General features: G+C 40.5%; 1 protein-coding gene across 4 annotated transcripts in view; it reads right to left on the bottom strand.

The window, feature by feature from the left end:
* ENAH (ENAH actin regulator) overlaps positions 1-26,466 on the bottom strand; it is a 98,199-nt gene extending 71,733 nt beyond the window's left edge. For 3 of the 4 annotated variants that reach the window (XM_050894615.1, XM_050894616.1, XM_050894617.1), the window contains exon 1: positions 26,379-26,433. In XM_050894615.1, coding sequence (XP_050750572.1) covers positions 26,379-26,383 — 5 coding nt within the window. In that variant the 5' untranslated portion in view covers positions 26,384-26,433. Of the gene's footprint in view, positions 1-26,378 lie in introns of all 4 variants that reach the window. The other variant, XM_050894612.1, reaches the window with a different exon arrangement.
* Between the last annotated feature and the right edge of the window lie 1,233 nt (positions 26,467-27,699).

The following is a 27,699-nucleotide window of genomic DNA, read 5'->3' as shown; positions in this document are numbered from 1 at the left end:
TACGACCTTGCTACCAGGAAGGACAAGAGATCACATAGAAGAGACAGGCACTACCTTTCATCATTACCCAACTTATTCGGGGGCGGGGGGGGGGGAAAAGCACTGCACACTAAGTATATGGGTTTATATGGTTTTGATATCTAAAACATTACCACATAAATAATTAGTGAAATGGAGGTAGACATAAAATCTAGAGGATAAAGTAACTTCAATTAGCTTTCTAAAAACATGAGCACAAAGTAGTACGCTTTGGACTACAGCAGACATACAAATTGGGAAAACACTTGGGAAGGCACAGGTGCATCAAAAAAAGAAACGGGGGTTACAAAATAAAAGAGCAAACCATTCAATACAGAGGACAAAACCCGGGAATGTACTAACAACATCCTCCATAATCAAGAATGAGTAATGGGAAAATTCCCCTAACAGTAACAGCAATGAAATACTAGAACAGACTATTTAGAAATATTGTGAAACCTCACAGAAGATCCTGAAAAAGTTAAACATGTCAAGATAAGTTTATTTGATTCTTGCTTCTCAAGTCGGTATTTTAGGAGTGTCCCTGTGCGTAGACAGCCCTTGAGCCTTGCAACTGCCAGAGCACACTTCCAGGCAGAAGCTGCAAGCACCCCTTTCTGACACCTCTGTGGGGAGGGACAGAGCCCCATTGTACAGATCCCCCCGGGCAGCAATGCAAGTCAGTGACTTCGCCACCCCAGCACACTTGGCTCGCAGGTACATGCTGCGGATGAAGCCTGCCACAGAAGAGACTGACGCTGGCTCTATGCAAAGTAAGGTCAAGATCCAGCAGAGTTACTAAATGTATTGCAGCACTTAGCAGGTGCTGGTTTTATCATTTTTAGATCAGCAGGCTGCTGTTTCGGAAGGTATGGAGTAAGAATCAATCAGCCAAATGAATCTGCCTCAGATGCTCCCAGACCATGGCTCCAGTCCCACATCTGAGAAACACCCAAGGAGCATGCATAACTTTATTAGGATCTGAAGCTACAGCTCAACTAATTTGCAATTACAGCACCAGCTGGTGGCCCAAAACACCGTGCTGTGTCATTTGAGCCTCTGCATCACAGCCTTCAGTATCTGTGGCAGTAAAAATCCCGGATGGCCAGAATATCCCAACTTCCTTTAACATTCAAGAGACAAAGTTATATGTAAGAAATCAACTGAGCAAGGACCTAAACACTCACACTTACGTTAGTAGTTTAGGAAATGGAAAAGAGTGTTCTCAAAACACACACACTGAATTCAGAATACCTCATCAACACAAGTAAGACACAGCTTTATATCCTTAGAAGTGTTCTTACTGTTTTTTCTCACCCTTCTCCAATTGATTTGTATTTGGCTTATCTGCCCGGGATAAACAGTCCCTCAAACACAGTCATGTCTAGAAATGTTCCTGGCAAATTATGAGTTGGCACCTGATTAATTCTAAGTCCCAGGATAACAAATTACAGAATGAGCTCTTTATGGTTAAAGCAGAATGTTCTGCCTCCTTAAACACAGGACTTCCACAAGAGACACAGAAGACTTTCAGGGCTGCTGACAAACAAACAAACCCCTCCCCCCAAAAAAGAGGGCAGTACTTGCATAATAATGGTCCTAATTAAGTGTTTCCCATATGCTGATGGAAAGACCAAATTATATGTTTTCAAGGTCAAAAAGCAGCATTCATCCTAAAGATTTCATCCTAAAGATTTCAAACAAGTTATGAGAGACAAATGTTCTCATTCCAAGTTTCAAATATTACATATGGTAGCACTTGTAGAGGTAACTCCTTGGGGGGGAAGAAACAAAACAGAAATCCTTCCTTTACTTTCATAGGAGGCATTTACATTAGTGTTCTGAGAACAAGGAGATACTCCGCATGGTACTATAATATATCTTTACAGATGGCCTTCACAAATGATGGGAGATTGGGAAAGAAGAGTGAGGATGAATAATCAACATCAAGTGTTATCTGTCTTTATAATTTCTAGACCCCATTAGCCTTTAGCAATAATTTTCCTTAAAAGGAAACAGCCAATCCCTAAACGGTCTAGGAACAGACTCTTAGTTGCAGTTCCCAACAATTTTTAATATAGTAAAACTGATAATTTTGGTTCTAGTCTTATTCTACTTAAGTTTCAGTTCTTTCAGATTATAAAGGTGCCTGGTGAAACTCACTCCACTGTGCTTACTCAAATCGTATTTGTTTCAGCTGATAAGAAAATGCAAGTTTTTCCCTCAAACAATCTGGATCTTTATCTGCTTCTTTTAAAAGTTCTGGGGTACAGACGGTTCCAAAACCATCAGTGTAGTGCACTGTCAACTTTGCTACCAAAATGCTCAAAACACTCTGTTGTACTTGAGTTGTTCTAGAGACCCAAGGATGTTAGCCAGCACAAACATCTGCAGGTGTCTGGCAATTGCAACTATGGCAATTTAGTATCTGTTCACCACCTTACCAGAGGTTATGCCATCTCTGCAGCACAGCTGCAGAAGCATACATGCATTAGCTTCTCAGATGCTGCAGTCCTTATTTAAGTCTAATTTAACTTCAGTTATCAATAACTTCAGATGTTTATCCTCTAGCTGCTACTACTGCCATAGCAATAACTAACAACAAATGCTTGAGCAATCAATCCTACCAAAGTCCCTGAGAAACCGGGCATCAGTTCTCTTCTGTAATCCTACACTATTTGGATAAATTCTAACATCTTGGGACAACTCTGATAATTAGATTCAAACTCCTGACCGCTGAAGGTTGAACAAACTATTAACTTGCTCTTCCTAAAAAAGAGTTTGAGCATTTTGGGTTTGTGGTATTTGGTGTCAGTTCTGAAATCTGCTGTTTGCTCTCCAAAGCTCCAGCCACTGTGGATGACCTTTCATGCTAGATGTATAAAGGATGAAAAGGAAATGGAGAACCTTCTTTTCTGCTTTTTGCAATATATTGCTCTGAATCTCTCTGCAAGGAAAGAGAGAAGAAAATTGTGTAGGAAAGTTTGCATGGGTGTTCTTTGTCCCAGAACCGGGTTGGTGCTATCCATGCTCCCCTTTGTATACAGAGTCACGTTTTTAGAAATACTGGTTAACGGAAGCGTAGACAGACTTAAAACTTGCATATATCAGCAATATTCGCAGTCATCAAGATATGTACAGCAAATTCATGTTTTTGAAAGTTTTGACTTCAGCACATATGGAGAGGTTACATTTTTAACAAAGTGAATTAAAAAAACCTGTCAGAAGGTACACAAGGTCTGTTTGCAGAATGCCCGCTCAAATTCCTGCTCTCTGAAGGTCATTTGACTGAAAGTGCAATCTGAAAGACGACAGGTTCTTGTTTTTCACATACCAATTTTTAGCTTGAATCAGTGAATACATTGTCTGAGTTTGCATGACCATAGCTGTAATGGAAAAATATATCTTTAATTTAAAGAAATAAAGAAAATTCTCCCTCTCCTAGCTTTTAGAAGTACTTTAAATACTTTTTGATATCATAACATCACTTATTATTCGAAAGCAGTCTCTGGTCTTAAAAACTACACAACTTTGGCAGGAAAAAAACTGCCTTACAAAGCTCCACATTCTTGATTCTGAGGCTGTTTAAAATGACTTTCCATAAAGTCCTATACCTTAAAAAGTTCAACTCAGTTTCTGATGTCTCTGAAGCTTCTTTATGATCAGAAGCCAAAGCACTGACTTCTATCATTGTACCACATTTCGTATAGTTTTAAGTGGTGTCTACTTAAACAGTGAGCTCCTGCAGAATCCACTGCAACTCCTCCTAACAGCTAGGCTAAGCAGCCTGGGCATGGCAGGACTTGTGACTGAAAGCTCCCTCCAGACCCCCTCTCTGGTTGGTAACAAGCCTGGTAACAGCTAAGAACGCTTACAAAGGAGAATTTCAATACACCAGCACTTTCTCTGAAGAGAAAGCCATAGCATTAAATTAATATGTACTGTAATGATTAGTACTGTAGTCTAGGTTTAGTTTACCTGATGTAGCCTAGATTTAATTCACCTGAAATCTCTATACTTACATTTAACTAACAATCCCATCATTTTGATTTTTATTGGAAAAGTATTTCTTCTTGCTCAACACTTTTTGTTCAGTTTGTTTTCTCTACACCAATGTAGAATCACAACGGCCAAGAAATGCTGTTCTCTGCAAGACTTATGGGGTGACAACAGCCAGAATCATGTCCACCCTTCATCAATATTCAATTTTGGGTACTCCAGTGATAAAACTCAAATCAAATGATTCAATTATAATAGCAAGTTGCTATAAACAGAATTTCATTATCAATTTGTTGTCACTACAATTTTAATAGGAATTCTGATGTATTGCAGTATTTTTTGTACTTTAATCTAGGTTATGGTATTATATGTCTATGAAAACAATTATCAGGAAAAAAATTTATAGTGCATTCATTTATTAAAAAAACCAAATAAACCAAACCTTGAATACCTTTTCAGTCAAGTTCAATCTCCCAGGACAAAAAAAAAAAGCACGTGAAAAGAAGTTACATTCAAAACACCTAAGTACACCCTAATTTTTGCAGCTAGCTGTCTGCAAAAATACTGCAGAGAAACAAAATAGTTAAATACAAAGTTTGGCATCTTAATTGGATCAAAGAGATAATTCATTAAGTTCACAACAGTTTTTAAAGGAAACAAAAGGCAGAGTTTTTATGTATTAAAAAAGTTATCCATCTTAAAATGGAATTCTACACAAGTTATTTATAAAGGCATCTCATTGCAGTCAGCATATATTCTCACTAGGTGCTACCTCTTCATAATTCTGACATACAAGACAAGTAAGGCCTTTTTTGCATCATTCACTGTTCCAAAACATCCAAAAGAACCTAGTTTGGCCTAGTTTTAAATTACATAACCTCCGCTTCTTTCAAAGGGAGCTTTACAAGCGTAAATAAAGACAGCTTTCGGTCCTGACATGGACACTTAATTGAATTTTGAATGAACTAGAACACAACTATGTTTTCTTACATATAGCTACATTCATTCTTTACAGCTAGCAACTGTCAGACAAAAAAATAAGAATTTTGCTGGAAGTAAATATACCTTCTGTGTGTACACTACATGTGAACTTTTTTAAACAGCATTTCAGATTCCCCAGAACAAATCAGGAAGAGTTACTCATCAGTTTCTTTCCTGTACTTCAACATTAGACTGTTAACTTCTTCAATATCCAAAGCCCACAAAATTGCCACCTTCCATCACTGAAGTACTACTCCTATTCATGATAACGGAGGATAAGAGAGAAATCAAGCCCAAAACCTTCATTAGTGTCAGATTAAGACTTAAAACATCCAGAAATTTGTTAAAATTCCCAGAGTAATCCTAACATTCATGATACACAAACTATGCCAACCCACAGATAAAAGCAACAAGAATGTAATAGCCAGCATACAACTTAAAAGAGGAGTAATTTCAAGCATTTCACTAGATTCTAACCATGATATTATAGATTATAGGGTTTTTTCCCAGGCAATAAATACGTACACTGAAAACCTCAAGTGTCAAGTAAAACACTTCTATCAAAGTCACGCTATATAGAGTGCTGCCACCATAACTATCTTCTGAGGTCACCATGTTTTCTCCAGTTTGGTTTTACAACTCTTATAACAAGGAGATAGAGGAAAGGAATGTGGAAGAGTCAACCGATACCACTACACCATAAAAATCTACTGACTTTTCTCTGACATAGAAGGGTTCTGTGAATTTAAAGTTTAAAGAAGACTTAGTACTAGCATTTCTGCATTACAGGTACTAAGCTTGCAAATTTAATATTCCTCTACGTCACAGGATTTCTAATTCTGTTCTGTGTTTTGTTCTAAACACAGCTACCTAGGTATCGTTAAAAAAAGAGAAAGAAAGAAAGAAAAACAAGCAAAACTATACTGACCTGTAATATGAGTAATGAACGAGGTACAGCAGCAGGACAGTGACCTGAAGCAACAGCTGCAAGAAAGCCCTGTTCTTGCATAGTGTAAATTGTACACAGGAGCTGTACAAGTTTCAAGCTCTTCCCTCCAGCCATAAAAATTACACAACATGTACTGCCTCTGTGCTACATACACAAAGAACACTTTTATAGAAACGGTTTCATAAAAATATTACAAACTGCTAGAGCAATCACTAAAGTAACCTGTCAAAAAATTGTCAAAATGTTTAGAAAGATCTTTCCTTACTAGTGCAGACCTTTATATGCTAAAAGGAATAAACTGGAAGGTGCTATTTGGATAGTCAAAACCACTTCATCTGCATATCCACTTAATCCACACTGAGGAAAATTAACAATGCCCTTTTGGCCTTACAGTAGCACAAGCAACATGATTGTTCCTCCTTTTCATTTCACTTGCAAGGAAATATACTCACTATACTGTACTACATACCATAAAACAGACTGCTTAACAGAAGCAGAACTCACTATGAGGCGGAAAAGTGAAGCCAGTTGCCAAATTTGCACTTTTGATTTGACTTAACATCAAACCCTACCACCCTGTCATGGTTTAACCCCAGCCAGCAGCTAAGCACCATGCAGCTGCTCCCTCACCCTCACTCCCCCCTGCCCCTGTTCCCAGTGGAATGAGGAGGAGAATCAGGAAAAAAGGTAAAACTCGTGGGTTGAGATAAGAAGAGTTTAATAACTAAAGTAAAAATATAATACTAACAACAATAATAATGAAATATAATAATAATAGTAATGAAAAGGAATAGAACCATTAAAAAAAAAAAAGAGGAAAAAAAAGGGAAAAAAAACCAGTGATGCACAATGCAGTTGCTCACCACCCACTGACCAATGCCAGAGCAGTGATCTGCCCCTCTCGGCCAACTCCCCCCTGTTTATATACTGGACATGACATTCTATGGTATGGAATATCTCTTTGGCTAGTTCGGGTCAGCTGTCCTGGCCATGCTCCCTCCCAGCCTCTTGCACACCTGCTTGCTGGCAGAGCATGGGAAACTGAAAAATCCTTAAGATAAGCACTACTTAGCAACAACTAAAACATCAGTGTGTTATCAACATTATTCTCACACTAAATCCAAAACACAGCACTAAGAAGAAAATTAACTCTATCCCAGCTGAAACCAGGACACACTCTGAAGGTTAAAAAGTTACATACAAATACAGCGAATTTCTGGACTTTGTTGCAAATTACAGAGGCCGATAAGATCAGCAAGCTAAAAAGGGATTAGAAGAATTCATGGATAGTAGGTTCTTTTTTTTAAAAAAAAAAAAAAAAAAAAGGAATCAACAGGCATGTTCCAAAACATCTTGAAAGAGACAATGGATTCTAGGGTGCTGGCAGAGGGGGAGGAAAAGGGATTGCCAAGTGGCTGCAGGTAGTTTCTTCCAAGCAGCTTGTCCTATTGCTACTCTCCAGGATAGAGTATGGGACTAGACAGACCATTGGTCTGCCCCAACAGGACACTTCTGTCATTTTCAAAGCTACTCTAATACTGAAATCTCTCTAGTTCACACAAAACCTAACTCTTTCCACAGGCAGGGAATCCTAGAGCTCTGAAATTTGTCTTGTTTAAATTATACATCCTGTTTTCTTTGTTTTGTTATCAAGGGAGTTAAATCTAAAATAGGAAGCAAAGTCTTTTAGATTAAGAGTAATTTTCTATTGTTTTAAGTAGTCAGAAGGAAGTCCCAGTTTAAATAAACAGCCGCGCTGCCCAGAGATCAACACTGGGGAAATCTTTTGAAGCTTTATTTTTTTAATCTGACATTAATTTTAGATAGAACAGCTTTCAAACATATTTGCATGATTTCTCAGGTAATCCATTGCTACACTACTTTTGATGTATCTTATCTAATATTTCATAACAAACCAATCAACCTAAATCAAGTCTCTAAAAGCCCTGTTCTCTAGTTATCAGGCAACATCAGAAAAGCACTGCTACATGTCCCTCTAATAGCATGTTATCAGATGCAAGAAATTTAAAAAGACAACACGTTGAAGTACAATGCGGACTAAGACTGAATTTGAGACAAACAGATCTGTGTGTTCCATGATGAGACTGTGAAGAGTTCGGTATCCAAATTTCATGCTGAAGAAAAAAAAAGAGATTATGATCTCTTCTGCAACAGGCAACAGCAAAGAAGCACGCATATGTGGGTTAGTGATGCTGTTGTATTTACAGGCTAGCTGTGAACAATCTTGTCTTCATTACTATCACACACACACAAACACCCAGTGTTTAATCTCCATGGTAAGGAATTATCCAGGAAGAGCGCTTATACTTCCAAGAGACTCTAAACTGAACAGGAAAGCTGAACACAGTGAACTTTTTAGGCTTCTAGAGATATACCGCCTGCAGTCTTCTTAAGAATTTAAAAGCAAAACCAACCATGTAAGTTATGGTCTCCCACATCTCAGCTCCCCCACAGCTACTAAAAGGATGGGAAGTCTGCCAATACTATCACCTTTAACTACTCAAGACCGATAGAGCAGTGCAGCAGGTCTGGCTAGACAATGTCAAAAGAGAAAAACAACTCCTGCTCTTGCTTCAGCTGGAGAGCTAACAATAGATGCAGTACATTCCACGGATCAAATAGAGCTGCAGATAATCCCAGCATTTTTCGCCATGGTCACACGGAGTACACAGGCTGTCACTGAAGTTCTCCCCAAACTGCAGAAATACTGGGGGAAGTCTTGGGGCTTCTGTAGCCTGCAGCCACTTTTAAAAATGGCTTTTAAAATTATAATCTCTGAAGATGAGCTTAAACAAATAGATTCTAAAGTGGTTTGAGCTGACGAAGCCTTGCTTAAACTGTAGATCAAGACATTCTAAAGCTAGGGAACAAAAGCTCCCATTTTACACAAGAACCTGTTTTGCAAACAGGACGTATCAAAAAAATTTAAAAATGCAAACTAAATTTAGGATTGATAGTACAGCTGAAGTTTGTCCAGTTAATCCCAGTCACAGGAAAAAAAAACCCTAAAGATCTTTTAAGAACAAAACAGCATTTTTTTTAAAATAGTTTTAATTGGCATTACAAAAAATAATGTTCAATAATAATAATGTTCAATTAACTTCAAAATTTTTAAGGCAAGAATAATGGCAAAAAAGCAGATATACAGTTTTAGACAAAAAATATTATTCTGCTTCTAGTTGCCACAAAGCTTGCAATGAACTACAATTTTAGCAAGTGCTAAACATCGCTCATCATTTACTGAAGTTTAGACAAAGCACAGATCAGATAAGCTTCATAAACATTTATTTTGACTGAGCATAATTAAGTTCCAAAACCCTGAACTGAGCTAAGTTATTGAGGTAAAGCACAGAAAACGAAGAGAATGGCTATATGCATTAACACAAGTTTGAAAACTCCACTACCAATCAAGCCCTCTTTACCCTATTAAATTTTTTGGTAGCAGCTCCACAACCTCTGGGCTACAAACCCAAGCTATAAAGATGGCTTTGTGGATGTTCTCCTGACCGTCCCATCTACAGGTATCTGTAACCCTACAGTAATCATCTGGAAAGTGCACTTGGCAGGTTGAGCTAACAGAAAGACATTGACTGCCAAGTGAACAGAGAAAGCATTTGTTTAATTAAGAACTCCACTGACAGTGATTTAAAATGCAAGTATCTGTTTCAGCTTTTCATTTGTGCCTTTGCTGGCCCCGCTAGTTAAGATGTACAGGTGGGAGTGAAAAGCAGCACTCATTTTTTGAAAGGAACATGATGCTACTGCTAAGAAAAATGGTCACTTACCTTGCACCTCTGGATTTTACTTAGTACAGTAAGTTAAATTCTTTCTGTACATGCATTCGCTAGAGCTGGATAAAAACACTCTTAGGACTCCCATTCCCCTTCTGATCCGTTCTTCCATATTATCTACAAAGCGTTTTAAGCCTAACATCTGATAGGGAGACAATCAGCATGAAGTTACTCACTTAAACCTAAAGATACTCAGCAGTGTACAGTAGATTAAAGGAACTCCATGAAAAGACCGTAACTACAAATAGTAGCTTGTTGCAACACAAAAGGAAAGCAAAATGAAAATGTTTCCACATTTTTGAGCCATTTTGCAGACTGAAGTTGTCATACTGACAATTTTTTATGAAAATTCAGCTAGTTTCTAGAAGTAATCCATGATTACCAGTTTAAGAGCTTATCCCCTAAGTGTACCAACTAGCTACACAGAAAACTGGTATTTGACAACACTATGTAGAAGTATTTCCAACACTTTCAGGCTGCTATGAAACACAAACAAGCCATGTACAAAGAAGGCAAACTACACCTATCTTTTCAGGTAGTATTTTTGCTAGGTGCAGAAGCCACGACTACTGCTAATTACTTCTCAGGAAAATTAACTCTCATGGTACAAAAAAAAAAAACAGCTTCAATCACAGACTTATTTTCAAGTAAAACATTTTGCTCTAAAAACAGTAAGCTTACACAATAGGAGAAGAACCTACTGACTATAAGTCACAAAATATTCTCTAATGCACTAGACTTCCTTGAAGGTTTTTAAACTATGTAGATTCCTGTTACGACAATATACCTCATTCTGATGAAAACCTGGAGTTTCTCCTGAAAGTCAGAGCAAATTCAAGCATTTTAGATTCGGTACAGAACTCTGCTACAATCCACTGCAGCAAACAACAGCCTGGGTCAAACTGAAAGGATTTTAACCAGGTGCCTGCGACACACAGGTACCACAGGTGAGGGAACGAAACCTGAAGCATACTGCAGTTGTGTAACTACAGCAAGGCAAGAGTTTATGGTAAAAAGAGGATTATTCCTGCAAAACCAACCTCCTCCCCTCTTTTAGGTTATTATCAGTAGGCTGTAGCCCAACGTCTTACCCCATAAACTGTTACACCCTACTCGGACCCCAAGAGGGTAATCCTCAACGCAATGCCTTGAACATTACCAGGGAATCTCATACCATTCTCACTCTTTACACTTTAGTCTCTTCTCTGCGATACTATTAGTGATGCTAGCAACAGATTGCTCTACGCTGCTTTTTACAAAGCTCATTTTCAACTGTGTAAAAATTTGCAAGCTTCAACCACAACAGATGACTTTTTTTGTATACTTAGTGTCTGCATTTACTATGGATTTTTTCCCCATGAGAAAACCCTGAATGTCATAGCTACAAGCCTCAGTTTTCAGAAGATTGCAGTTGTTGGGCTTAGACTGAACAGATTCCATTCCAAGCTGAGGAGAGACTCAGCAAAATTTTCCCTGAAATTACTACCACTGTATTTTCAGCTGGCATTCAGAACCTCAGACCATGGAGGGATGTCAATTAGATTTGCAGAAGCCTGTGGCCCAGTAGTTACCCCTCAGAGCAGATGCGAGGTTCTGAATGGGGAAGGAAGCAAGCTGTCAGGTTTATAAAGCTCCTATGTTTAACTTGAAACCTAAGAAAAACAGCAGCACAAACTGTTAGTAAAAACCTGCTAACAGATAACAAATACATCTTCAACGTTACTTAAGAACTAATTATGTCAGACAAGTTTAATTTCCTCTAGGTCTTCTGGAGTCCTACGCTAATTACTGTAGAGAAGTAGCAGATGCTGTAGTATGACTTGGTTCTTCACAGAATTTACAGGGCATTTTCATAAGAAAGATATACACAAAAATTACTGTAAGGACAAATTTAAAAAAAAAAAAGGTTTTGAAAGCCATATTCAGATAGCAGCTATCAATGCTACACTCAGAGAAAATATATCAAGTGCAGTTTTGCAATACCTGTGCTGCAGCAGAACCATAAAGAGATGGAAGAGTATGCTTGCTATCATCAGAAAGGACAGAAGCCCAGAAGATGAAAACAGAAAGAAGTACAGGGTAAGAATTCTGAATAATACTGGCATACTGGAAAAGTGACTGGAGAAAATAAAGTTCAGGTCTACATTTAGATATATTCCAGTGAACAGATGTAAATCAGTACATGACAGACTAGACAACAATCAGCCTTGGCTTCTGAATGATGTAGACCAAGAGGAGAGTAACAACTGGCAGGAGGTCTAAAAAACAGCCCACAATGAAAGATTAATGAAACTAGTGATTTTAATCTTGAAAAGACTTAGGAGAAACATAAACCCTCACATACACTAGAGGTAGCTTCAAAGAGGAGAATAAACTGTTATCTTCTGTCCACAGTTAGTGAGTATGGAAGCCTTAATATACAGAAAGAAAGATTTAAATCACATAGTGAGACAAAAACTCCAAATATAATTCAGAATGGGAGTAAGTTTCCTGATAGAGGCGATACCATCTCAGATTAAAGATACATTTAACTGAGGTGCCCAAACTGCAGTCTACAGATCAGAGTCTGCAAGAAAAATCCGTGCCCAGTCTGCTCCCTGGCATCATTTTTCCCCATAGCCTCCCAAGATATAGCCAGAGAGCGTGTACAGTTATTTTGAAAACCTGTTCCTTGCTGCTCAGAGGGTACCACAACACCTCCCTCCTTAAAAACCAGGCGTGCATCTCCCATGTAGCCAAAACACATAAAAGTGACCCATTCCATCATTCACTATAGAGCAGTTGCACCCCTGAGTATCTAAAAGGAGTCACCTAAGTGGACTGTCCCATTATATAAGACAGGTGAACATCACCTGTCTTTTAGTTATATGGTAAAGGAGAGATCAACATAGAACAATTCAAAGCATCTTCAGAAAAAGCCACATGGTCTAACCCACACAAAACACTACAACAATGAGCCAAGTGTCAAGGATCTTCCTAGTCGTATCATAAAACTGACGGATAAATATTGACGCATCTTAGTTTGGTTGAAGTTAGCGACTCTGATTAAGCACAGTATGAGCAGAACATAGATTCCTGGAGTTAGTGTGTTCCTCTCTGGTAAGCACACACTGAAGCAAAACAGAAGCAAACAACAGAAGCAAAGATTCATCTTCCCAAAACAGAAAGCAAAAAGCCCCCAAGCATCCCCATCCATGTCTTTAAATCATTTCTCTGTAACAGAGTTCAGGTTTGATCTCACCAAATATAGAATGCCATAAGAATTTTTTTAGGTTGCATCAGGTTCTCTTTGTGTACACAGAGAAACGGTTTTTATTGGGTCTGCTTGAGAACAGGCATGCAACGCTCTGGCATTTGAGCTCTGAATTAAGCAGCAGACTACAAGAAAGAAACTGTTATTATTAAAGGCTGCTTGCTCCTTTAATGATGCTTTATATATTAGAGGTATCCCCTTCACAAAACAAGCAAGAGAACAGTACTGAGAGATGTTTCAAATCTTTCCTAACTTCATTTTGTTTCTTCCTTTTGACTTCTGCTTTATTAAGAAGCCACACATAAGTAAATTTACAATAACATTAAAAAAACCCCAGCTACTTACAAATTTGCTTCAGACTGACAATTTAAAGAGATGTGAGACAATGGCATATTTCAGATCTAAGAGCAGAAAAAGTGACAGTATTTGACTTGCTAATTGTAGTATCTAACAATTTCAGCTTAGATTTTGTAAGTTGACTTTCAAAATCCACAACAAAATTCAGAGAACTGCTTAAAATAAGACGGAATATTATAGTGGATAAACGTCATAGCACGTAAGACACAATGCATGCGTTTTAGTCTTAAAATCACAGTATTAAAAATCCGCAGCTTTCAAATTTCTGTATTTGTCATCTATATCACATGACAGCCTTTGAAGCAAAGATCAGATTAACATCCTTCTAGCTTTCAAATATTATTTTTGCCTTCTTTTCCACTACGAAAGTCTAACTAGATTATAAAATAACGCCTTACCAGATGTCGTCATTTGTCCATTACTTAATTACTGGTTCCAGAGCCACAGAAGGTAATTTTCCCAAACACGCCCTAAACATTTATTCCAGAATCCATCTAGAGCGAATGCAAAGAGTTTGGATGCTGAGATTGGTTGGTTTTAGCACTGGGGGGAGCAGGGAGGTAGGGAGGAGAGGTATCAACATATTCAAATATCAAAGTTAATTCTAATCATTAAAAATTAACTGGATCTTTTGGTTTAAAGATTCATACAGTGCCATCTGCATTAACTTTCTCGGCATCACATTTAAAGGTTTTCAGAATTCATTGCCTAAGATTTTTTCCATAGAAGAAATTTCTCCGTTTTAAAGTCTTAACATGTTGCTTGGCAATACCATCCTACCTCGGGGAAGATAACCACCACCCCTTTTTATCTGGTTGGAAGCCTGATTGTGTTGCACAGGTGTCCCATCCATCTGAAAACAAAGGCAGGCTCTGCAAGTACGCTGACGTCACCGCAGCTACAGCAAGCACCAGAATAGAAACTCAAATATATACTTCATACTACAGTCCTACAGGAAGTCAGAACCATACCCTCCTGTTAAAGTATAAAATGAACGTGCAGGGATATGTGCCGGGAATACAAATTTAATATATCCTGTACTAAGTGACATTCTGTTTGTTGCATAGCAACAGGAATCTACTGCAGAAAAACAATATGGAACTTTTTTTTTTTACTTGCCAAGCTACAATTAACCCCAGTCTTGCTGAGAAACAGAACATCCACAGCATAAACATCACCCTCGTCACCAATCTAACCAAAGATGCTATGTCCAACACTTACTCTGTTTTACATTAAAATGATTCTGTACATTTAAATGGTTGTAGAGTAGGGTGCTGCTGAGAGAAAATTCATTGCTACAGTGCATATAGCCAGCAACATTTTAATTCTATAGTAATGTCCAAGAAAAAGTTCTTAGATACATAAAATTTCCATTCTTAAGTGTGGAATGCTTTCATCATTTTATACCAGATTTTTGTCATATTATGTAAAAAAATTAAAGCTCTCAAATTCGAGAAGAAAAGCCTATGGCTTTGTTTCTAAAAAGTTTTGCTTTGTTTTGTGTTGTGTGTGTTTGTTTGGGGGGCTGGTTTTGTTTTACAAAAAAATAAAAATGAGCATCAACCCAAACTACTTCAAATTTAAGATCTGTTACGAATTTTGAAGCTAAACTATGTGTGGACATCTAAACTGTGTTCACGGGAGAGAAAGTTTTTTGTAAGACAGTATGAATTACATAAAATCTCTCCCCCTTCCCCAAAGAAAAGGAAAATTATGATCACTCAACTGGTTGGCAAATTGATACGTTGATACATCATAAGTTATATGAAAATATGCAACATGAAATTGAGGAGATTCCTCTCTCAGTTTTTTGTTTCTTTGGTTTTTTTAAACACCCTCCCCATTCCCAGACAAGACTACGGTAAGCTTCCTGAGAGTTACAACCAAAATATCTAATGACTGGGCTTCGGGGTGAGTCCACTCCCTACACCCACCCCAACTGCAGACACACTTGAAGACAGGGAGCTCAGTTCAATTCAGAAGGAAAAAACGCAAGATTTCAAATATATGGATGTTGAATACTGAGATTGCCACTATATAAATCACCAAACCTGAAGGCATTCCTAAGAGTTACACTAACAGCTCAGTCTTCATCCTAACATCAGTTACAAAGTATGTGCAATTTACTTAGAAGAACAAGTTAAGGAAAAAAGTTACAAAGGCCTTACTATATAAGGCCCAGATAACATAAAGCATACCATTAATGAACAAGCTTACAAACACTTCCCAATTCAAAACAGCTAAGGATTTCTCATACCATACAGTCACTTCTCTCCCTCTTTATTCACAACTAGTGAGCCACAGAACAGACCAGCTAGAAATCAGATACCTGATCGTAGGTGAAGATTGTGCATCAAATATTGGGAATCCTAAACAAGTGAACACCTTCATACACAGGCAGCACACAGAGGTTAACAGTACATATCAGGAACAGTGTTTTCTTTTTATTGTTGGGGCAGGGAGGAGTGCAAGAGGAGAGGTTGCTTGTTTTGCATTCGTCTGCCCTAAGAAAAGGAGACACATGCACTGACGGCAAGACATTCAGAGTATTCAGAACTGGCTTAACTGTATACTCTTCTATCCCATGATGACTAACTAGGGACTTCAACAGGGCAAAAATAAAATCCTACTATTAAGTATTATTAAGCATTAATCATGTCTAAAGATGCAACCCTTGCAATGCAATCTACTTATCTGCATCTTACAGATTTACTATACACAAGTCACACTAGTGACCAAGACCACTTCCCCACAAAAATAATGCAGATGGGCTCCTCAAACAAGGCACTCTGAGCATTTTTTTTTTTTTTTCCCCAGTGATTCCCAGTAGTCAGATGCTTCAAAGGAAAATACACCTTCACACTTTACACAGGAACAGTAACATTTGAAAAGTATTTTCACAGTTTTACTTTTTGCCATTTTTCTCTGCAATGCAATCTCCACTTCCTTTATGCAGACATCATCTTTGCAGAGTAATGCAAAAACAAATGGCAATTTAAATAGTATCCTACAGCTGCTTACCTGTTTTCAAGCACCTAATTCCTTATTCTTTGAAATAAGAATTATACCAAATATTGCTATTAGGTCAGACATCAAAACTATGAGCTACCTATTAAAAAAAAAAAAACCACACAGCAACATTTACCTGTGTCTGCAACGTGCCTGCAACAATCTACACAGTACAAAATCTCCACATGGTGTCTCCAAAGAATTGAATAACTTTCTCAGGAACTCAGCACTTGCATGTCTGAAAGCTTGCCCGTGTCCTGTTCCCCACCACTGCAGCAGCTGATCTAATAAAAGATACTGCCTCTCCTTATAAAACCTTTGTCTTGTTCACATCCTTAGAGCAACACAGCTACAGCAGCAGTATTCATAACCTGCAAGGCAACCTTTGTGTTTATCTTACTGCCATCCATTTGTGGATTTAGCTACTGTTGGAAACAGCGGCAATTACAGGAACATATAACTGTTCTATCAGTGATTAAGAAATGTACAGCAAATAAAAAATATACGGGAATTCTCTTTGTTTTAAAGCTGCCTTTATAGTAATGCCAAACCAAGAAGCCTGAGATGGACTATTCTTCCAAATTTTATGAAAAGACTACTCGAAGATAGTGCCAAAACACAAAATGAAGTCCCTGAACCCAGCAGTCCAGATTTCTTCACCTCACAACTTAGTTGTAAGGTCAGATGTAAAGTTCAGCAGTAATAATTTTGAGAATAATTCATATATGATGCAGTTAACTGAGCTGATCACTAAACTAAAGGCTACTAGACTCATCACTCCATATTGTGGAAACTAGAACAATGGTACTACCACAATCCTTGAGATTACAGCACAAGATCTTTAGGGTGCAAAATTTGTTTAATTTACTCCTTTTATGTATTTGATGTTTTGGTCTTCTTCCTCAATCTCAAGTCAAAATTTTCATCTGAAACCCACTACGGCATTTCCACTCAGTAGCTAAAACCCAACGAGACCACTGAAATGCTACAAAACCTCATTCTCAATTACTCTCCAAAACATGTAACGCTGAAGAAGCAGCTGAAGTACTGGATTCAACTTCTGCTTAAGTTTGTTAGCAACAACTTACTACTCAAGTGCTCTAGCCATTCATCTGCTCTTCCTTCTACTCATTAGACACGGATTCCTTGCTAGCTTTCTAAGATGAACCTAGCTCCTCAGCCTTCTCCTGGTTAGAAGAACACCGAACTGGGCAGGTCTTTCATGTCTTTGCTCACCCCGCAAACAGCAGGCTCTAACCAAGAGAAAAGTAGTGACTACTACCTACAGTGACTACTATCTCCATACTCTGTTTCAGACCAGATGGTTCATATCCGACTAGGAGGGCAGTCCTGTGTTCAAAATATGTTTATTCCATATACATACACACACCAAATGGAGATACAAAGTGTTAGCTACTTCCTGCGCCATCCTCCTGTTCTACTCACACCAAAGTGATTCAACTAAATGCATCCGCATATAACAATAAATTAAAATATAATAGTAGCTTCTTGAGTTCTGACTATATTCAGAGACTTCTATCAAAGCAAGAGTATTCTGAACTAGAAAAAAAGTACCTCTAAATGTAATTTCCAAAAAAATTCAGTATTTTTGCTAGCGTAGTACATAACTACAACCAAACTATGCTTGCTCTTAAGTAATATGTTCAGTGATTAGACTTACGTATACAAATGCTAAGCTTCAGCACTGATCATTTTCATAACAGTGTTGTCATTCACTACTTTGATTTATTATCTCTGCCATAATTAGGTTCCTTTGGATTAAGTTTCACTGTTTTGTCAGTCTGGCCACACCATCCATTTCAGACAATAGATAACAATGTTTATTCTGAAGTTGTAAAGTCCATTTAACTTAATCCACAGTAGCCAACTGCAGTTTTCTAAAAATGGGCTTTGTAAATGCATTCAAGAACACAGTACAAATTTTCTAGTAAACCTTCGCTGTGTTCAATTTTAAGTACAAATCCAACATGTTAAAGAAAAAAAAAAATCTGTTCCATTAACTTAGACTGAGTACTTTTATAGAAGAGTCTGCATTGTTTAATGGACTAAGGTTTGTCAAAAGGATCATATACTTTCCTCGAATATCAACAAGAGTTCAACACAGGAGAGGAAATAAAAGGTGTACACATCACTATGCACTGTTTATAAAAGACTCCAAGCTTTTAAAAGAAAGCAAAGAAGGGGAAAGGGATTTTTATAGAACAGGAAAATATACAGAGAAAACAAGTTTTCAAAGTAAGTTTTCAAAACAAGTAGCAGTGTATATTGTTCATTGTAACGCATTATTGACATGAATATCTACAGTAGCTAGAAAGAAAAATTCTTGCTAGCCTAGAGTTGGAAGCTTGGTACCTGAAAAACACTTATATTTAACAAAAGCGATTTCAAGAGCTAGCGATTTTAAGCAGCAACACTACCAGGTTCAAGGCCCAGATATACTCAGAACATATGCTTAAGTCAGATTTGCAAAGCCAACCAGAAAGCTGAATGGAACCTAAAAATACCAACCGCCTCTTTCCACCAATGCCAGTAAAAACACCACTAATACAGCAGTATTGAAAGTTTTGTTGGAAATACATGAACTACAACAGAATCCTAATCATCTTCCCATTTAGTATTTACATTTTCAATCCCATACAATAAGAAAAAAATGCAACTTCAGTGGAAGTCTCCACAAAATACACAATTCAGCAGATATGACCACATATGAATGCATTTACTGGTCCATACAACTGAAATATAAAAGCATTTACCAGTAGCCAGATGAGACCACAATAAAACATTCCCTTAACTACATGCCCCTCAGAGTGTTTCAGTTAAAAATGTGGTATCACTGTGCAGTAACCTGCAATAAGGTAACAGCAGTCAGTGGCCTAAAAAAATTTTAAGTATTAAACTGTATTTTAGAAAATTGCTTTAAGGAGAATGACACATACATAGAAATTGCTTTCCTCTAGAAAGAAAATTAAAATTATTTCTCTAGTTGCTATAAAACTGCAACTAAGGCATAATAGAGGCTTTAGCTATACCAATGATTACTCTTGTTCTTTTACTATTCTGCTAAATTCCAAGTTCTAAAACTTTTTCTCTTTTAAACTAGGTAGCTAGTATACTCAGAACACACAACAACCTCACCTTCTTTATGGAATTTGCAATAAGCATAGATTACTTTGTAACCTGATTCAGGAAACAGAAAAGAAGTTTCAAATTTGTGAAGAATAACAAAAGAATGAGAGAACATTTGAAACAAAATCCTTCCAATCTTGTTTGTGCTGCAAACTACGAGTTTAGAGAGTTATTTCTGGCAGCACACCAGTCCAGCAAAGTAGCATTTTTGTATCACCCTCTGGAGCGCAACCAGTTTCCATTTCTGCCCCCCTTCCCCCCATACTTCACTGGGTGTCAGCACCTTTCTTTACCATAATTTAAAAAACAAAAAAGAAGAATAAAAGAAAAGAAAAAAACCACAACACCAACCTACACACTTAGCAAAGAAGCATACTAGTCTTGGACTAAACTGAAATAGTTTTTACTATTCTTCCTTTATATAAGCCAGCTTCGCCTGGAGAATTTTCAATATGTGACACTAAGAGCAGATTTTTTTTTGCCTGAATATTGATCGTGCTTTCTTTTAATGAGCCCTGCCTAAAGATTACTCACGAAGAGCAAGACAATCTTACTTCAACTCCTCACATTAACTTCTGCACCAATTCCCAAAACATGTGCTTATTACTAGCAGTTCAACTGGAAAGACTAATCCAAAGTAGATTGACAATTCATCTCGTGTCACATTGAACAGTCCCGTCTTCTCCACCAGGCTGTCACTAGCATTTGGGCAGTAAACCCAGAAAAATGTCACATCATCTCCCAAGGAGCAGTTCCAAAGCTGCCCACAAGTGTCTACAGAACTACAACATTAGGAGCAGCACATGTGTAACACTGTCAAAGGTGGTAAGCATGATTTTCACATTCTTTTTTGGAACTTCTTAAACATTAGTCATGAAACAGCTCCAGTGAAGGGGACTTGTAATAAGTGATAGTAGGGGAGAGGCTTATCAATTATTAGAACAATTAATCAGGAGTATCTGAAATAAAACTCAATGTTTTCCTCCAAAACCTGTACAGAGCATTTTAAAACGAGGCAAAACCACTTCAGACTCAGTTACTTAGATAGATGTTTTTATTTCTTAAGTTAGAAAATTTAAAAGTTAAAATAAGGTAGTGCAGCCATTTCTAAAAGGGAAAAAAGATTCTGTATGTTATTCAACAAAAAAAGTTATATACAAACCTCATTCTTTTCCAGGTTTGTGAGAACACATGGGAAGTTAGGGCAGGGGAGGGACACTAGGGACACAACGCTGGCTCTTCATCTGGCAGGTTTAAATACTGACAGATACAAAAGTGGCTTTGCTCCCATAATCCCAAGAGAGATGCCAACAGCCCAAGAACACAAGGTAGTTTTATACAATTCACAAGGACTGGCAGGGAAAGGCAGGGGTGGGGTGGGAGAGTGAGGTAGGCACCATCAAAAATGACTTAAATATATTGAAGCTGTTCAACAAGGCTTGTGTGACTTCTGTCTCTGCTACATTTACTTTTAGCTACTACTAAAAGTCAAATTTTTTTGAATCAGACATAAAAAGCACATATATTCTGCTTTCTCTCAACACTACAGCACTCTCAAAACCTAAACATGTCTGGATGTTTAGAGAGCTGGCACATGTATTTCTACACTGCTGAGTGGAAGCAGGCATGAACTGTCAAGAGCAATTCTTGATGAAAGGTCAAAGTAAAGAAGGGAATAATATCTGTTTCACAAAACACATTTGCTCTCTAGTAATGAAAGCAAATGACTCTATCCAGTGGTTCAATAACCTACTTCTATAATAGTTCTGCATGAAATGCACTGGCATGGCAAGAAGCAGTCCTCATTACGAAGTATTTCCAATCACATGCCTAAGGCAGCACCGAGATACGTCATTTAGGGCGTAAGTGTGCTAGCAAAGCATCCGCTGGAACAGGTGCTGGAAGAGTAATTCCTCTCCTTTTTATGGAAGTGTAGAAAAAAGGCTTTTACGCTATAGTGGTCTGAAGTAGGACACTGACTACCTCGGTCTTGTTTTCTGACCTCCAACAACAAACAACATGAAGCCCTGAATCAGAGTCAAGAAAAAACTTGTACATATCCTTCCAGAGAGCATTCCTGAATTATACACACTCCCAGACTGTTTCTGATTCTTAGAGGCTGACAACATAATTGCTGAGATGGTCATAAATAGCTTTTTCTAAAAAAATTGTATTCAGATTCCGGCACCCTCCATTCACACAGTAATGTTTTAAAGACTTATACTTTTACTATCAAAATAATACACTAAACTATCCAGAGACCTTGAGGGCAAAACAGTTGTCAGATTCCATATCAGGTGGGCAGAAACAACCTGTCCAAAAATTACTTGCAACTGTCACAAATAAAGTGCTAGCTAAAGACTGCACTTCTATCAAACAAATGACTCAGTCCATCTGTTAGTTTACTTAAGAACAAGGAAAGTAACCTGAATTCTTGTATCCACCTGAAAAAAAAAACAACCTGCCTACACCACCAATTTTACCCTTGAGATATGAGCAATTTTAGGAACTGTATTGGTTGCAGTTATGCGTATCCAGTCTAATTTAACTGCCTGCTTGCACTTCCAACATTTTGTCAAATATTTCTCAACTAAATTAAGCTTTCTACTTCAAATACGCTATTCGTGCAAGTATTAAAACTAAAGTAAAGGCACAATTCCAAAGTGTTACCTACATATTGATGTACACAATAACTTAATGCCACCATTGAAATTAATGGCTTTGCTACTCTGGTATTTTACTACCTTAAATAACTGCAGTTATTGCAGTAGACTGAACTATACTTCTGTCACTAATAATACAATGCTCCTGTATACCCACTTTTCTGGAAACCCTAGGAAACGTGTGTGGGTTCCTTCAAGAATTCCTAGTCCTAGTGAAGGTACATGTTTTGTTACTTCTGCCGTGAGCTTTCACTTGTATTAAAGACATAAAAAAAAAAGTGAGTATGGTATCGGATTTCTTAGCACAACATTTAAAATATAATGAAGGCTTACTAACCCAGGCACAAAATACACTGATTTTTAAATGATAACATGAATTACATTCTAAAGCAACATACTTGAGCCGAAAAGCTGCTGACTGTAAGTAGAAATTTTAACATGGTTTAGAGACCACAAATTTAGCTATCTTTTTACCTTGAAAACACAAGCGAGGATATGACATGATTTTCTAAAAAAGGCAAAATCTGTAATAATTCAGCTGCTTGCCCTATCTAAATACAGAATGAGCATTCACACATATGATATGCATAGTAGCCTGTAGTAAACACAAATGAATATACTGGGCTCTGGAAATACTAGAATTTAAAATTCTAAAAAATACTGTTTCTTTCCCAGTTCCTGCAACTTGGGTAATGAAACCAGACTAAGCAGTCTGCTTTCTGACTAGCACACTAATGAAAAACAATTCTTTCCCACACAAAGAAATGGATGTAGTAATCCCAAGAGAAGGCTGTACAGTTTGATTAAAAAAAAGTCAGTATCTTGGAAAGCTCATTTATTTTTATTGGAGTTAGCATACAAAATGAGCTAGATACCAAAAAAAAAAAAATTTAAGATAATTCAGTTAACCTTTACTCTAGAATCCCAGCTCTAGCAGTAGAGTTATGTTTATCAGCTTCCGTAATACAGATTTCAACATATGCTTCAATAAAAGTCTGTTCACACATGTTCTCGTACGAATACGATGGGAAGTTATGCTATTACTAGAACCGGGGCACCAAATTGTGCCATTACCTCAATCTTAACTACCTTTTCCCCCCACCACATTCCAGTCAGCTAGTAAATGGGAACCTCACTGAGTACGCCCATTCCTGGATACCCATTATGAAATAAGTGCATCCAGGAAACTATATTAAAAGCAGTACTCAGTCAGCTAACCACAATACAATAAGAGCAACAGGTGTTCATGGGAATCAACTGTTTACCTAAAGTGGGGGAGAGATACGCACACAAGCCCTATTCAAGCTGGCTCCTGAACCAAGTAACTTCATACTTAGGCTAGACCATTTAAGTGGGATATTTAATATTCAAAGTTTCTCAGCAACCTAAACCCCCTAACAGATGCTACTCGAATAGCATATAATTTTAATTCGAATGCAAAATAGTCTTCTGCAAGAATTAATTCTTGTGTACTGCTCATGTTTGTGTCTTACTGAATTGCTGATTATTTTATAATATGAAGATGCTCTTTACAATGATGTTTAGTTTTATTTGACATAAGGAAAACCAGTTTGCTCTTTGGTAACTGACCAGCTAACCACCCAGACAAGATGCAAGATCTTAACATGAAATCATCAGAATTAGTTCAGGCTCATGATGGCTGAAGAATAGGCTCTCCCACATGTATGTGCCAAAGGACACAACAGAAACCGAGGGCTTTCCCCCCCCCCCAGCTCATCTCAGAATGACTTCTAGTATTTCTTTTTGTATTCTTTGGAGCACCAACTGCATACTTACCTGCAGAACAGCAATGGCAGAATGCAGTTTACGCATTCCAGGAGATCATCAATATCATGTCAAAAGTATGTTTTTAGTATTAACTGCTAAGATTTAACACCACCTGCAAACAGAGGAGCTATATATGAAATGCTGGTCACTTGTCCCATCCACCTTGTCACTCCTCCCCCATCACAACTTGCCTTGACCAGCAAATGCACATTAAGAGACGCTGCCCGAACAAAATACAGCGTGAAGGTATTGTTTAAACATGTTTCAGAAATATACCGTCAATCGTAGTCTAAACAAGTCCAGAGAGAGAGCACGCAGTGAAAGCTTGCCATTGTACTGGAGTCGGACCAATTAAACAAAACTGAGTCAATTTAATAGTGCCTCTATAGAGAGAAAATACTTCTTTAACCACATCATTTTCTTAGCCTGTGTAGTTTAATTGGTACAGTTTGCTTCTTTTTTTTTGAAAAGCTTGGAACCGAGTGTTCTTGAAGTCAGACTTCTCTGAAATGCCCAATGACCACTCAGAGCGACCATCCAACCTGCAACTACATTTCCCTCTTACCAGCTTAACACTCCGCACTCACGAGCAGTTAGACCTATAATATATTCATTTGCCTATATTTACTAACTGCTTCAAGTCAACTATTCAAACATCTAAATAAGCAACCTAAGGGTAGGTTCAACCTAGACACTTTCCTGTTATGCTGGTTAAGAGAAGTATTTGTGCTCCCTCCAAGCTGGCAGAAGTCCTAGCACACATACAGTTACATCAGCAAAAGAGCAGTCTTGCTGGTATAGCTTACTTCACTCAGCATCACCCGCACAATTAAAGTACTTTTTGCCAGTAAGAAAACCAAATTTATACGGGGCTTCTCAAAATATTTATGCCAACTCTTGCTAGATTAACAGCACTCATTGTGTTAAAGACCGTCAAGATAATTAAAAAAATCCACCTCTGTTTAAAGGATCTGGATATGAACTGTAAGTTTTCTAAGTTGTAACTTTTTATTTGCAGGGTATCTGACTTCTACATGAGCAACATGAATAAGTGAAAATAAATTATCACAAGACAAAACAAAGCTTAAAATAACGTACGACATAAATACCTACAGTTAACAAAGAAAACTAGAGGGAAATACAGGAACACAATTCTAAATAAAACAGCAGGGAGATTGTTCCCATGCTTCCCGCTGCAATGCTACCCTTTCCATCAAAGGTGCACACACATCGGGCGGGGGGAACCCTTAAAGTTCAAAAAACGTAATTAGGATTTTACTGTAATTTACAGAGAAGTCTAATGGCTCGTCAGTTTTATGCAGCAGAGGAATTTGCTGATTTTCGTCATACAGATCTTGCCAAGCTATACTCCAAAGGACCACACGACTTACAGTCATCTTTAAGACAAAGAAGGTTCAAATCCAACTGCAAGGCAGACAATGTCTTCCGGGGGGGGGGGGGGAGTAACTCTGTTCCCCAGTTGTTTAACTGAGGGACAGGCCTACAGGGAGCACGTCCCCGAAGAGACAGACCAGCGCTCGGGCTATCGACCCGCATTTCTCACCGGGTCCTGCACCAATCCAGAAAGAAGATTATGGAAACAGAACAGGCACTAAAAAGAGCTGGGGGGGGGGGGGGGGGGGGGGGGGGGGAGGGACGGTCGGTCGGGGGGACGGGCCAAGGAGGCAGAAAATCGCCTTCAAATGAATGAGCCGGCGGGGAGCGGGAGTCCCCGGCGGGAAGGCAGGCAGGCGGGCGGGCAGGCAGGCGGGCGGGCGGGCGGGAAGGCAGGCGGGCGGGCACCCACCTCTCTCCTCCCCCGTCCCCCCGCCGCGTCCACCTCTGTGTTTACATCCGAAACCTCCAAACGCGACACTTCCCGGCTGCCGAGAAGGGGATCCCCCCCCCCCTCCCCGACGCCTCTTTATTGATTACACAGGGAAAAGCCCAGCTGCTGCTGCAATGCAACACCCGCCGGTTAAGGCGGAGGGGAAGGGGGAGGAAAAAAAAGAAAAAAAAAAAAAAAACACCGGGAGAGAAAGAACGGAGACGGGCGACCGGGGCTGACGCCGTGCCGGCGCGCACCGCCGCGGCCAGCCCGGGGAAGGCGCCGGAGCGGGGCCGCCGCCCCCCCTCGGCCCGGGCCCCGCTGCCGCCCCCCGAGCGCAACTTCGCCGCCGTGGGGGACGGGGACGGCGGGGCCGCCCCTCCCCCACTCGCCACTAACAATGGGCCCCTCCCCCACCGCGGGGCTCCCCTCAGCCCGGCCCCCTCCCCCTCCGCCGGCCGAGCGCCCCCTTCCCCCCCCCCCGGCTATGGACCGTTAGAGGCGGGGGGCCCGGAGCGCCCCCCCCTCCCCCCCTCCCTCCGCCGGCCCGCCCGCTCCGGGGCCGGCCTCTCACCTCATGGTGCTGTCCGGGGTCGGGGAGCCGCTCCCGCTTCCTCGCTCGCTCCACTCTCTCCCCCGCCCCGCCCCGCTCCGCTCCTCGCCACTCCGCAGGGGCCGGCGCGTCAACGGACAGCGAGACCCCCGGCCGCCAGCACCTCCCCGCCCGTCTCCGCCGCTCCCTCCGCCGCCGGGCCGGGCCAGACCACCGCGGGGAGCCGGGGGGTGGGAGGGGACGAGAGAGGTGGGGGAAAGGGGCGGGGAGGAGCGAACCAACGCGCGGGAAGGGCGGGGGGGGGAGGAGGAGGAGGAGGAGGAGGAGGAGGAGGAGAATGGGCGGGCGGGCGGGGGAGGCCGGAGACACCGGCGGGGCTGAGGCAGCGGCGGCGGGCGGGGGGCGCGGCGGCGGCGCGCGCGGGGGACGCGGCGGGGGGGGGGGCGGGAGGAAGGGGCGGGTCGCGGAGGCCGCGCCCACCGCCGCGCTGCCTCCCGTGCGGGTGAATGGGGCTTGGCGGCCCCGCGCGGGGGCGGGCGGACCGGCCGTCCTCAGGTGAGGCGGCGGCGGCTCCCCGGGAGACCCTCCTCAGCCCGTCCTCAGGAGAAGCGGTCGCCCGCGGCAGCTCCTTCCCCAGCGGCCCCGTGCCATTGTCCTGCGGGGCCGGGGGACAGGCGGGGCAGGGCAACCGCGGCGAGACCCTGCTCCCGGCCCGCCCCTCGGGCTGGGGGGGGAAGCGGAACCGGGCCCGCCTCGGGTGGGCCCCGCCGGGAGTGCCGGCGGCGGGGCCCGTGCTGTGACCCGGCGCCCGGGAGACGCCCCGGAGTGCCGGGGCGGGCGAGGGGCGGGCTGGGCTCCCGGAGAACCGCGTCCCGGCTGGCGGAGCTCGGCGCCTCTCGGGGCTTCGGGCTCGCCGAAGGCGGTTGTGAACACCTCCATCAGCAGACCCTTCCCCTTCCTCACCCCGGCCCCTCTGCTCCCTGCACCGGGGTCTGTCCGCCCAAGCAGCCGGCACTCGGGATAGCGGTAACGTTGGAGTCTGTGTGTAGGAAAGAAAACACGTAACCCTTGCAGCCCACTGCGTGAGCTCGGCAGGTAAATTACTCTGGGTTTGCGTGGCTCTTCCAGTTGCCTCTCCGCGCCCTCGGAAGCGTGTGGCCTAGGACACGTTTTCAGGACTACAAGAATGTTATTTCAGCTTTACATCTTTCAATAGCCCTGCGTCTGTGCTAAATACAGGTTTACATTCTGCTTTTAGTACTCCCAGCAGATCCAGCACACGGTATGCGTAACTTTAACCCAGCTCGTGTTCAGCTCATTTCTGTGAAGCACCAAATACCCA

Source organism: Gymnogyps californianus, chromosome 3 (assembly GCF_018139145.2).
Source record: "Gymnogyps californianus isolate 813 chromosome 3, ASM1813914v2, whole genome shotgun sequence".
Lineage (NCBI taxonomy): Eukaryota > Metazoa > Chordata > Aves > Accipitriformes > Cathartidae > Gymnogyps > Gymnogyps californianus.
This window is presented reverse-complemented; position numbering and strand designations above follow the sequence as displayed.